This window comes from Fukomys damarensis, unplaced genomic scaffold (assembly GCF_012274545.1).
Source record: "Fukomys damarensis isolate Sample0158 unplaced genomic scaffold, DMR_v1.0_HiC HiC_scaffold_19, whole genome shotgun sequence".
NCBI classification, from domain to species: Eukaryota; Metazoa; Chordata; class Mammalia; order Rodentia; family Bathyergidae; genus Fukomys; species Fukomys damarensis.
The window spans coordinates 62497439-62509357 of record NW_022900931.1 but is presented as its reverse complement, the minus strand read 5'-3'; the positions used below and the strand labels follow the sequence as shown (position 1 = coordinate 62509357).

Here is an 11919-nt window from a genome sequence, read left to right as displayed (position 1 = left end):
CCAAACCGTGGAATACAGGCCACTGGGACGTTAAAACCCAGAGCAGAGAAGGGGAGAAAAGAGGAAGTGGGGTTCACCTATTCAGTGTATGTTCCCGTTTCTGTAAAAAGAAAAAGAAAAAGAAAAAGAAAAGGGAAATACGTATTCATGTTTGCTGGGCTCAGATAAAAATCACTGAGGGTTTAATAATAGATTATGAAAGTCGTAGAATGTTTCAAAAAAATGGGTGTTCTAACAATAGAACTTCAGAATCTTGGAATGTGAGACTCTGGGCTATTGGAAACCTAGAAGGGTGCTCGCACAAAGCCGAGAGATAATAATAACCGGACAGCGAAGGTTTAGAGCCCTAGGGTGTGAGGACCGAGAACAGAGCCAGAGGTCTGGCTCCAGAAGCGCTGGAATCTAGAACATCAGCAGGGGGTTACATCTGAGGACTCCAGCATCCCTGACGGGGGTGTGGGCGTGGGGAGCAGGAATAGAAATCCCCTTGCTAAAAATGGGGAAACTGAGGCCCAGCAGGGCCGGTCACGGTGGCCGGCTGCCCCTTAGTTTCCGCTGGCCGCCAGGGCACCAGGTGGGGAGCGAGACACGGTGATCACATTTCGTCCCCTAATGAGCAGACCGGAGCTGGCCGGTCCCCTGGGGCTGCTGGGGGCGGGGGAAGCCAGAGCCCACAGAGGAGGGGACAGGGGGAGCCAGCCTAGTGGCTTGGGGACAAGGCCGGTGAGATGTGGTGGTGACGGGAGGGCTGCATTGTTTTTTCCTCTTGTCCTCTCAACCCTCCAGGTCCTCCGGCCTGGCTGGGTCTGGGGGTGGCAGGCTGGGGCTTAGGGACAGGGGTGGCCCCCCGGGAGGAGATTTGGGTGTCAGTCTTTCTCCCCTTCCCCTTCACTCCACACTCCGGTTGTTCCAGAAGGAGACTGCAGGGACCCACGTGGGGCTGGGGGCCATGAGATGGGGAGCTGCTTGTAGGCTGTGAGATTTGGGGGTTACCTCCTGACCACGGGGGCGGCCACACAGGACACTGAGGGTCCCTTGCTTTTCTGTGAAGGTCCCCATCTTCAAGCAGATTCTCAAAAGGGCCTGAGCTACCCCCAAATAAAACCAGAATTGTGAAAAATGACAGGGTTCAGGAAGTGGGGGACCTTCAGGGAAGGGGACGCTCTTTAGTTAAGAATGACAGGCCGGTGGGTTTCAGACAGCTGCCTGCCTCCTCCCGGGCTGTACCCAAAAGGCGTCAGACGGAGCCTCACTGCCCAGTCGTCACATAGAGGCAGCAGCCTTGTGGAATTCTTCATCTGATGTTCTGTGCTGACTTTGGGGGCTTGTGGGGGGAGGGGTCAGTGGGGGAGAGGGAGGGGAGGGGTGTCTGTTGGAGCACCCCTCCCCCATCCCAGCACCCCCTTGACGCAGGTGCTTCTCCTAGGCCCGTCCTCGGGAGGAAATTACCAATGGGAAGTGCATTTCCGCTGGCCGCCAGAGACACTCTCTGGCCTGTGTACCGTGTCGCCTGGGTCTTTGCAGGGCCAGGAGTCAAGTGAGGAGAAGGGCAACAGGGGCAAAGAGACTCCCACCCTCGTGGGCACCTACTCCTTCTGCCAATGGATCTATTCTGCCTGTGCTCTCCAGCGCCTGTGGAGTAATAGTTGCTCCAGGACCGTACACTTTATTTATTTATTTATTATTATTTTTTTTTGTACCGGGGATCCAACTCGGGTCTTTGTGCTTGCAAGGCAGGCAGCAGAACCACTGAGCTAAATCCCCAGACCGAAGGGCTGTACACTTTAGATGCAATATTCTACCAAGGATTTTCATGTGTGAGGAATCAATATAAAGGTTGTGCCCCCCCGGCCAGGCAGGGTGGTACACACCTGTAATCCAGCTACTGGGGAGGCTGAGGCAGAAGGATTTCAAGTTTGACTGGGTAACTAAGCAATTTTTCAACACCCTGTCTCAATATGAAAGTTAAAAGGGGGAGATGACTAGGTATGTAGCTCACTGCAAATGGTTCAATTCTCAGTACAGTACCACACACACACACACACACACACACACACACACGCGCAGAGCAAAAAAAAAAAAAAAGATTGCGCCCCCCCTTTTTTTTTTTTTTTTTTTTTGAGATAGAGCCCTGCTTTGTAGTCCAGACTGGCCTTGAACTCCTGGCAAGCAACCTACCTTCAAGAGCTGGGATGACAGGTGTTCACCGCCATGCCTGGCTATGTGCCCCCTTTTTAACATCTTTTTTTTTTTTTCTTCTGGTACTGATGATCGAACTCAGGACCTTGCGCTTGCTAGGCAGGTGTGATGCCACTGACTAAATCCCCGCCCTTGTGCCCCCTTTTTTGTAGGAAGATAAACTGAGGCTCCTGAAGGAAAAAATTCCCTTAGTGTCACAGGAGGAAGGAGTGAGAGATGAAGGGTGACAGGGCAGAAGGAGAAAGAGGACAGGGGAGCGCGGAGAGAGGTGGCGTGGCACTGGTCTTGCCAGGACCAAGCCTTATGGTCCTGAGACCCAAGGTTCGGGGTTGGGGCAGGGGAACTGCTGAGGGCCCCACAGGGGGCAGCACTGAGTAGCCCTGACCTTTCCCAGTCAATTAGAGGGCGGATAGATCCTGCTCTTTCCATTCCCCATTGCGCCCCTCCTCCCTAGGACCCTTCTGGGTCCTTTTCTGAGCCTTAGCTGCAGCCGCACAGGGAAGGGAGCGGAGTCAGCCATCGGGATGGGTGAGCAGACCAGGGTTGTTTCTCAAAGCTTCTGTGCATTTTCACTTACTGAGCACCTACCGTATGCTTGGCCTGTCCTGTCTCAGGGGCCGGAGATGGGACAATTAACATGCAAGGTCGTCATCCTCCTGAATGTTCATTCATTCAGAGAGACAGACAGACAGACAGACAGACAGACACAAACAAGATATAAGGTGCTGGGCGGGATGCTGGGGTGTTGGAGACCCGGCTCGTTTGGGCTGATTGAAGAAGTGAGGGAAGAGCTCAGCTGGGCCAGGTGAACAGTTACATAATCTCAGAATTTAGGAGGCTGAGGCAGGAGGATCACCACAGGTTGGAGGCCAGTCTGAACTACATAGTGCGACCTTGTCGCAAAACAAGAAACAAGTGTGGGCCAGGCCCAGGTTACAGTCAGCAGAGCTTTACCGCTAGGAAGAGTCACTAGCATGGGCCCTGCTTTGGATGGGGATGGGAGGAGAAGAGGAGGTACTGGGCTGCCCAGGCCGTCAGACAGAGCCTTGTCACCCAGGGCCAGGAATGGGGAATCCATCAGTCCTTTTCTGTCTCTCTACCTTCCCTTTCTTCCTTCAATTTTTCCTTTCTAGCTGTTCTGGGGTTTGAAGCCAGAACTTCACATCCTCAGCCCTTTTTCCTCTGACCCAGGATTTGCTAAATTGTCCAGGCTGGCCCTAAACTTGGAACCTTCCTGCCTCAGCCTCCTGAGTAGCTACAGGATTACAGGCCTGCACACCGGGCCTGGCTAGGAGTTTGGATTTTGTTGCGGTCCATTTGGCAGCCACTGGAAAGCTTCAAGCAGAGAAGTAACAGGAGCTGATTTCTGAGTAGGAAGATCTTTGGGGCTGCCCCTACCCTGTGGGAAGTGAGTGGGAGCAGGGCAGAGCCTAAGCCCAGCATACAGCACTTGCCACAGCGCACAAGGCCCTGGGCTCCATCTCTAGCACCACAAAAAAACGAAAACGAAAACAAACAAACAAAAAACCCCAGTCCAAGCCAGCCCAGCTGGTGGCTGAGCCGGCAGAGGTTTGGCAGATGTTTCGGAGAGATCTGGGGATTCCGGGTTCACTGTGTAGGTTTCCTGAGCCGCTGTGTGACTCCAGACAGGCTCAGCCCTTCACCTCCTGGGCCTCCATTTCCTCATCTGTCTGACATATCCAGCCAGTGGTTTTCTAAGTGTGTCCTGGGACCCTTCTAAGCATCCCAGCCTCTGCCTGTCGTCCAGCACACAGAGCAGGTTCTCCTTAAACTGTCTTAGACCCAGGTTCCAGTCAACATCTTAGCAAACAACGAAAAAAAGTTTCACATTGAAAAAAAACAACAACAAAAAAACAGAACAACTAAACACATGAGCCCCAGACCCCAGATGGAGCAGCTCCCATGGGGCCTGGGCTTGGGCCTCCCTCCACCCTTCTTGTGTCTGTCTGGTGATGGTCATGCTGGGTCTGTGACTGTCCCTCGTCCGTCCTGAGCTCAGAGGTCTTCCCAGAGCCAAGGAGGTGCAGGACTGAGGTTCTCAGGAGAGCGGGAGCGAGCAGAGGCGGTGGCCGACCTCAGGGCTCCCTGGCTCTGACCTTGACCTTGGTAAAGCCCAACAGCTACTCTCTCCTTTCCCTGGCCCTGCAGCTACGTTGTTTTTGGGTCCCATTGTCACTCCAGGGTCTTTGTGTTTGGTAATGAGGATTGAACCCAGGGCCTTGGCATTGAGCCTTATCCCCAGTTCTGATCTTTTCTGTTCTTTCTCTATGTCTCCACCCCACTTTTTTCCCCCCAGTGCCTGGGATTGGACTCAGGACCTTGTGATTGGGAGGCATGGTATTGCGACTGAGCTAAATCCCTGGTCCTTTTTTTCTTTTCTTTTGGTTCTGTGGGTTGAACTTGGGCCCTTATGCTTTCAGTTTCCTGGACTGTTTTTTTGTTTGATTTTGTTTTTGGTAGCGGAGATCGAACTCAGGACCTTGCGCTTATAAGGCAGGCAGCGGAACCACTGAACTAAATCCCTGGCCCCCAGTTTTTTTTTTTTTTTTTGTTTTGTTTTAGACAGCGTCTCACTAGGTTGCCCAGGATGGGCTCAAAATTGCAAGCCTCCCGCCTCAGCCTCACAGAGTGCTGGATTAGAGGTGTGTATCACCACATGTAGCTTCCAAGGCCCTGTTCCATCCAGCTATTCTGCAAACTGATGCACAGCCTGGAAAAGGGGCTGAGGACAGAGATTCCCCCTCCTTTCATCAAGAGTTTGGACCTTAGGAGTCTGAAGGTCTCAGAATGGCTGTGTGCCTCAGTGCACCAAATGGAAAGAAAGACTGCTTCCCACAGGGAATTCTTGGAACTTTTAATGAAATAATACTCACAAAAGGACTTGGAAAAGGGTCTTCTGTGTCTTAGAGCTCAATAAACTGTAGCTATTAGGAGCTGGGGATGTAGCTCAGTGGTAGAGTATTCGCCTAGCAGGTAGAAGATCCTGGATTCAAAGCCCAGTACTATTAAAAAAAAAAAAAGACACAAACAAGAAACAAAAGCATTAAAACTGTAGCTGTAATAAGTATTTTTAGTGGTAGAGTATTCACCTAGCAGGTAGAAGATCCTGGATTCAAAGCCCAGTACTATTAAAAAAAAAAAAGACACAAACAAGAAACAAAAGCATTAAAACTGTAGCTGTAATAAGTATTTTTTTTTTGTACCAGGGATCAAATTCTGAACCTTGTGCTTGGGAGGCAGGCAGCAGAACCTCTGAGCTAAATCCCCGGCCCTATAACAATCACTGTCCTGATGCTGTACCCCATAAATATGTATACTTACTATGTGTCAATTGAAAATAAGCTTAAAAAAAATAAAGTCAGACATGGTGGCGCATGCATGTAATCCCAGCATTTGGGAGGCTGAGGCAGAAGGATCCCATAATTTTTGTTTTGTTTTGATTTTGTTGTTGTTTTGAGACAGGGCCTTGCTATGTAGTTGGGGCTGGCCTCAAACTTGTGGTGATCCTCCTGCCTCAGAAGGCTAAGGCAGGAAGATCAGGAGTTTGAGGGCAGCCTGGGCTACATAGTGAGACCCTGTCTCAAAACAAAGGAACAAAAAGAATGTGGTGTTCTGGTTGGGGCTGGGAGGCTGATCTTGCGGGTTCCATCGCTTCCTTGCTGTGATCCTGAAGGCAGTGTCCCAGCCTCCATGCCCCCCATGAAGTGATGAGGTTAATTACTCCACTGTTGCCCAGCTTGTGATATGAACTTGTGCCCATTCTGTAGTCTCTGGGAGAAAGTTCTAAGATCTTTATTGTAGCATCATTTCTTGACACAGGGTCTTACCTATGTAGTCCAGGCTGGCCTTGAAATCATAATGATCCCCCTGCCTCAGCCTCCTGAGTTCTGGGATTGCAGGCCTGCGCCACCATACCTGGCTTGTAGCACCTACTTGGGAATAAAGGTACCTGGTCTAGGGCTGGGGGTTTAGCTCAGTGGTGCCACACTTGCCTCGAAAGCGCAAGTCCTGAGTTTAATCCCTGGTACCAAAAAAGAAAAAAAAAAAAGGTACCTGGCCTTCAAGCAGGGACCATCAGGGCGCCCACCCTCTACGTCCACAAGGATGACAGGAGGGTGTGGGAAGGAGTGGCTTCTCACTGCTGTCCTCTTTCCCTGCAGGCCCTGCAAGTTCAGCTTTGTCCGTGATTGAGAGCTGGGACCGTGTCATTCCAACCCCACCAGGACGGAACCGGAACCCCTCCCCTCGGCTACTCCCCTCCTGCCCCTAACGGTGAGCCTCCTGTGATCTGGCCCTTGCTCACCTCCTTCCTGTTTCCCAGCAGCCCTCCCACAGTCCCTGCCCTTCCTCTGCCCACCCAACAGGACAGCTCCTTTCTGAGACCTACTCACCACAGCTTTACGCATTTCCTTATTTCCTGCCAGGATCTCGGGACAATCCAGCGTTCCTGCCCGTACTGCCAGTCTTCCCAAACTCCCATGCTCTGTCTCAACGCCTTCCTGTGTATTTTCTGTGTCTTCTAGAACATTCCACCCCAACAGTATGTACTTCAGCAGGTCCACACTTACTTTCTAGGTCCTCTGGAAGTGTCGCCCTCACCCTTGTCCGCGGGTACTTCTATCTCCTCCTTTAGCTGGCCCTTGCCCATTTTTCCACTACCCCAAACTGTTTTTTGCACTAGAGATTGAACCCAAGGCCTTTCCACTAAATCCCATCCCTACCCCTTTTTACTTTATCTTTTTAAATTTTAAAACAAGATCTGGCTGGGGCAGGGATTTAGCTCAGGGGCGCTGTGCCTGCCTCGCAAGCGTAAGGTCCTGAGTTCCATCCCCAGTACTGCAAAAACAAAACCAAAAACAGGATCTGGCTAAGTTGCTCAGGCTAGGCTTGAATTGGGACTCTTGTGCCTCAGCCCCCCTAATGCCAGGGCTACAGGTGTACACCCACACATCCAGCTTTATATCCTGATTGGTCCTGCACACACCTCTCCCACAGCCCTTTGACTCCCACCCATCCTCCACCCTTATCCTCTTGTGTCCCCCCAGCCGCCCGAGCGCTCACCTTGATCTCCTCTTTCCTTCCGCGGGGCTGTCATGCTCCCCTGCGCCTCCGAGGAGGGGGCTCAGGGGGCCCGATGGCCTCCCGCCCCTCACGGCCCGGCAGCCCCGGTGCGGGGGAAGAGCCCAGGAAGCCGCAGTGCCCAGGATGGGCAACCGCTCGTGGGAGGGCTGCCACGTGGACTCGCGCGTGGACCACCTCTTCCCGCCGTCCCTCTACATCTTCGTCATCGGCATGGGGCTGCCCACCAACTGCCTGGCTCTGTGGGCCGCCTACCGCCAGGTGCGGCAGCACAACGAGCTGGGCGTCTACCTGATGAACCTGAGCGTAGCCGACCTGCTGTACATCTGCACGCTGCCGCTCTGGGTCGACTACTTCCTGCACCACGACAACTGGATCCACGGGCCGGGGTCCTGCAAGCTCTTCGGCTTCATCTTCTACACCAACATCTACATCAGCATCGCCTTCCTGTGCTGCATCTCCGTGGACCGCTACCTGGCCGTGGCGCACCCGCTGCGCTTCGTGCGCCTGCGCCGCGTCAAGACGGCCGTGGCCGTGAGCTCCGTGGTCTGGGCCACCGAGCTGGGCGCCAACTCGGCGCCGCTGTTCCACGACGAGCTCTTTCGAGACCGATACAACCACACCTTCTGCTTCGAGAAGTTCCCCATGGAGGGCTGGGTGGCCTGGATGAACCTCTACCGCGTCTTCGTGGGCTTCCTCTTCCCCTGGGCGCTCATGCTACTGTGCTACCGCGGCATCCTGCGGGCCGTGCGCAGCAGTGTGTCCACCGAGCGCCAGGAGAAGGCCAAGATCAAGCGGCTGGCGCTGAGCCTCATCACCATCGTGCTGGTCTGCTTCGCGCCCTACCACGTGCTGCTGCTCTCGCGCAGCGCCGTCTACCTGGGCCGCCCCTGGGACTGCGGCTTCGAGGAGCGCATCTTCTCCGCCTACCACAGCTCGCTGGCCTTCACCAGCCTCAACTGCGTCGCCGACCCCATCCTCTACTGCCTGGTCAACGAGGGCGCCCGCAGCGACGTGGCCAAGGCCCTGCATAACCTGCTCCGCTTCCTGGCCAGCGACAAGCCCCAGGAGATGGCCAACGCGTCCCTTACCCTGGAGACCCCGCTCACCTCCAAGAGGAGCAGCGTGGCCAAGGGCCAGCCGGGCGGCTGGGTGGCAGCCGTGCCCTCCCAGGGCGACCAGGTGCCGCTCAAGGTGCTGCTGCCTGCACAGTGAGCCCCACGTTCAAATCTCGGCCGGGCCCTCTTCCCCAGGTCTGCTGTCTGCGGACTAGGAAACAGGCCGTGCTGACGCTCATGAGAATGTAACAGGAAGAGTGTATGGCTGATGGGTCGTTGTCACCCACCTCCTCCGCGTGACCCCTCACAGTTGTCTCACCCCCCAACCCTGAGCTGGTCAGTGCTAGTGATACAGTGGCCCGTGGACCCCAGGCCCTGCTACTGTTCTGGGGTCACAGAGGGCTTCCTGGAGGACCGGAGGAGTTGATGAGGTCAAATATCTGGTTTCCAAAGGGTGAAGACACCAAGAAAGGGTTATTTCCAACAGGGGAGTAGGAGCTGTGACTCCAGTGCAGGTGGGAGGAGAAAATCAGAGCGTTTGCCCTTGGGGCATCCCTGGGGGAGAGGGTACCAGACAGACGGGTTCTGAGAGTCTCTATCCGCAATGTTCTCTGAGTAGGCACTGAGGAAGAGGACAGAGAGTGTGGGAAAGAAAGTGAAAAGCAATCAGAGCAGACTGCCTGCAGGAGGCGTGGGTGGAGGAGGCTCAGGACAAGGGGAGAAATTTCATCCATCCATTCATTCATTCACTTGAGATTTGCGCCCAGCCTGTGTCGATAGAAGCTCAGGATACAGCAACAGACACGACAGCCCTGGCCCCATTCATGGGGGTTCAGGGACAGCAAATGAAAAAGTAAATCTAAGCTGGGCACGGTGGGATTATACCTGAGGCCTCAGCTATATACCTGAGGCAGGAAGACGGCAAATTCCGGGCCAGCCTGGGCTACGCAGCAAGACCCTGTCTCAAAAATCAAGGATAACAATAAAAAATAAATACAACGTTTGGAATTGATACATTGAAGTGGAAAAGACAGAGCTGGTGGAGGAGACAGAATGTGACTGGGAGCCTAAGCTAGATGAGAAAGATCGGGGAGGGTTCACGGCAGTGCTTAGAGCAAGGATCTCAAGGGGCGATGTGGTCATCCCTGTAGCTACTGTGGGAAAAGCATTCGAGGGAGCGAGAACAGCAAGTGCAAAGGCCCTGGGTTAAAAAAAAAAAACTCCAAAGTTTGAGGGACCAGTGGTACAGCATGTGGCTGGAGCACAGGTCGGCAGGGCAAGAGGAATGGGACAGCGGCCACAGGCAGATGGTGTGAGACTGCTTGTCTTGGTAAGGATTTGCCTTTTACTCAGATAAACAGGAGCCACAGGGAGGCTCTGAGCAGTCAACTGAAGTGATCTGACTTCCGTGTTAATGGGATCCTGCTGGCTGCGGAGCAGGAGCGGAAGGCAGGAGGTAAAGGCAGAAGCCAGGGACCTGGTGAGGTGGTGAGTGCCAAAATTTAGGCTGGACATGCGGGTGCCCGACCCGGTGGAAGTGGAGGACCAGGCGGGGCAGTGGTCAGCGCTTGACTTTATTCTGCAGGAATGCATTGATGGAAGCAGCCCAGGGCCTGTGGGATTGTGTAACATGAGCCCCTCGTCCTCTTCTGGGAAGAGGGTGCTGGGGGACCTGGGCAGAAAGGGCCTCTGGGAGTGATGTCAGCTGCAGTGGAAGGCGGCGAGGGGTCCAAGGACTCAGGGCCGGTGAGTCAGTGCTGGGCCATGCTGGGCTCGCTCGCCCCTCCCCACTCCGGCATCTGTTCCCACGCCCCAGGGTCGCCAAGGCGGCTGTCCTGGCTGGTGGTGTCCCTGTCTGTCCACCCCCTCCCCCAGCCTCAAGGTCACCAGGGCTGGAGAAGAGGAAGCACCCGCCCTGCCAGCCCTCAGCCCTCCTGGAGCAGGGGTGGATGCAGGCTCCTGAGCTGAGATGTGAAGATCCTCCGCCTCCGTCCTGCCCTAGAAGTTCCCAGAAGAGCTTCCTGGAAACGCTTCTCGGAGAAAGGAAGAGGCGGGAAGAGGGGAATGGGAAAGCAATGCACTTCGTGAGAAAAATGACTTTGTGGCGAAGGGGTGAGGTGGCACGGAGGGCAGGGAGCCCGAGGTGCAGGAGGTGGGGTTTGTGTGTTGCGGGGTAAAGAAGCAGAGAGGCTTAGGATCTGGGCGGTCGGCCCCCTCCTCCCACCACCTTGAGCTGCTGAACATAGCCCCCTCCCACCAAATGCTCCTTTCTGTCCAGTCAGTAAATATTTATTGAGCATCTACTGTGTGCCTGGCACTATTGTAAGAGCTCAGGAAACAGCAGTACAGAAAGAGTCATATACATGTTTGGAAGTTTTCTAAACCCATCAGCCTGGTCCTCAGTCCCTAATAGGTCCTTGGGCCCCATGATAACCCACGCAGGGATCTAAAGAAGGCCTTGGGCAAATCTCTTCCACCTTCTGGCCCCAGGTGGCCGGTCTGTACCAGGGGAAGACACTCGTCCCAAGTGCATGATGGGTCTTATTGGGAGTGGGCCGGGCTTGCATTCACTTTTATTTACTTTTTTTTTTTTTCTGTCTGGGGACTGAACCCAGGGCCTTCACACTGTGCGGCCCTAATTTTTATTTTTGAGACAGCATCTCAGTAAGTTGCCCAAGCTGGGCTTGAACTTAGATCTTCCTGCCTCAGCCTTCCTGAGTGCTGGGTTTACTTGCACACGGCACTAGGCCCAGCTTCCCAGCACCATCTTTACAAATGAAGCATAGGTCCCTTGGGGCTGGGGCTTGGCAGGACTCTCCGGGAGGAAAGCCCAGGCCCCCTAACCCTGTGTGCTGAACTTTTCCCCACCTCACGAGCCTCCCTCCACCCTACTGCCTCCTTGCCTCTCTTTCAGTCTCTCCACTACCACCAGCTCTCCACCAACCAGGATTTCTCTTCACTTCTTCTCGACCTTGTTTATATGATTTTCCTCCCTGCTGGTAAGGGAGGACAGTCTGGGACATGTCCTTAAAACTCCTTACTGAGCCACCTCCCCGGGGACCCTCAGCCCCCAGAGGAGGAAGTGGGCTGCTTGAGAACGGGTTTTATTAGCCAGCACGCGGGGCTCTGAATATCTGCAGCCTGGGAGCCTCCCACCCCTGCCTCTCTGGTCTGCAGTCTCTGGTAGCTGGGAAAGGAGAAGGTTAGCAGGCTGCTTCTGGGGTCACGGTATACAAGCCTCACAACCACTAAAAAGTGCTTTTTCTTTCCAAGCCGGGTCTCCGTGTGTAGATTAGGCTGGGCTGAGCCTTGAATTTATGGCGAACCTCTTGCCTCAGCCTCCGCTTCTCCAGTGTAATTCGTTTTTTTTTCTTCTGTGTTATTTTGTTTGTTTTGTTTTGTTTTTTTGAGTCAGGGTCTCACTATGTAGTTGAGATTGACCTGGAACTCGGTATGTAGCCCAGGCTGGTCTCGAACTCACAGCGATCCTCCTGCCTCAGCCTCCCAAGTGCTGGGATTACTGGCATGTGCCACCACACCCAGCTTTGCTCTGTGTTATTCT

At 54.1% G+C, this 11919-nt stretch overlaps 1 protein-coding gene across 3 annotated transcripts; it reads left to right on the top strand.

Annotated features, from left to right (window-relative positions):
- The first annotated feature begins 355 nt into the window (after positions 1 to 355).
- Gpr4 (G protein-coupled receptor 4) lies at positions 356 to 10707 on the top strand. 3 transcript variants are annotated; one of them, XM_010614611.3, is made up of 3 exons: positions 356 to 378; positions 6381 to 6492; positions 7266 to 10707. In XM_010614611.3, the coding sequence occupies exon 3, from the start codon at positions 7426 to 7428 to the stop codon at positions 8512 to 8514; it is 1089 nt and encodes a 362-aa protein (XP_010612913.1). In that variant the 5' UTR covers positions 356 to 378; positions 6381 to 6492; positions 7266 to 7425; the 3' UTR covers positions 8515 to 10707. The 3 variants fall into 3 exon arrangements, with proteins under 3 accessions (XP_010612913.1, XP_033621742.1, XP_033621743.1); XM_033765851.1 differs by lacking the exons at positions 356 to 378; positions 6381 to 6492 and adding an exon at positions 6682 to 6760; XM_033765852.1 differs by lacking the exons at positions 356 to 378; positions 6381 to 6492 and adding an exon at positions 6696 to 6760 and having other exon boundaries at positions 7307 to 10707.
- The last annotated feature ends 1212 nt before the right edge of the window (positions 10708 to 11919 follow it).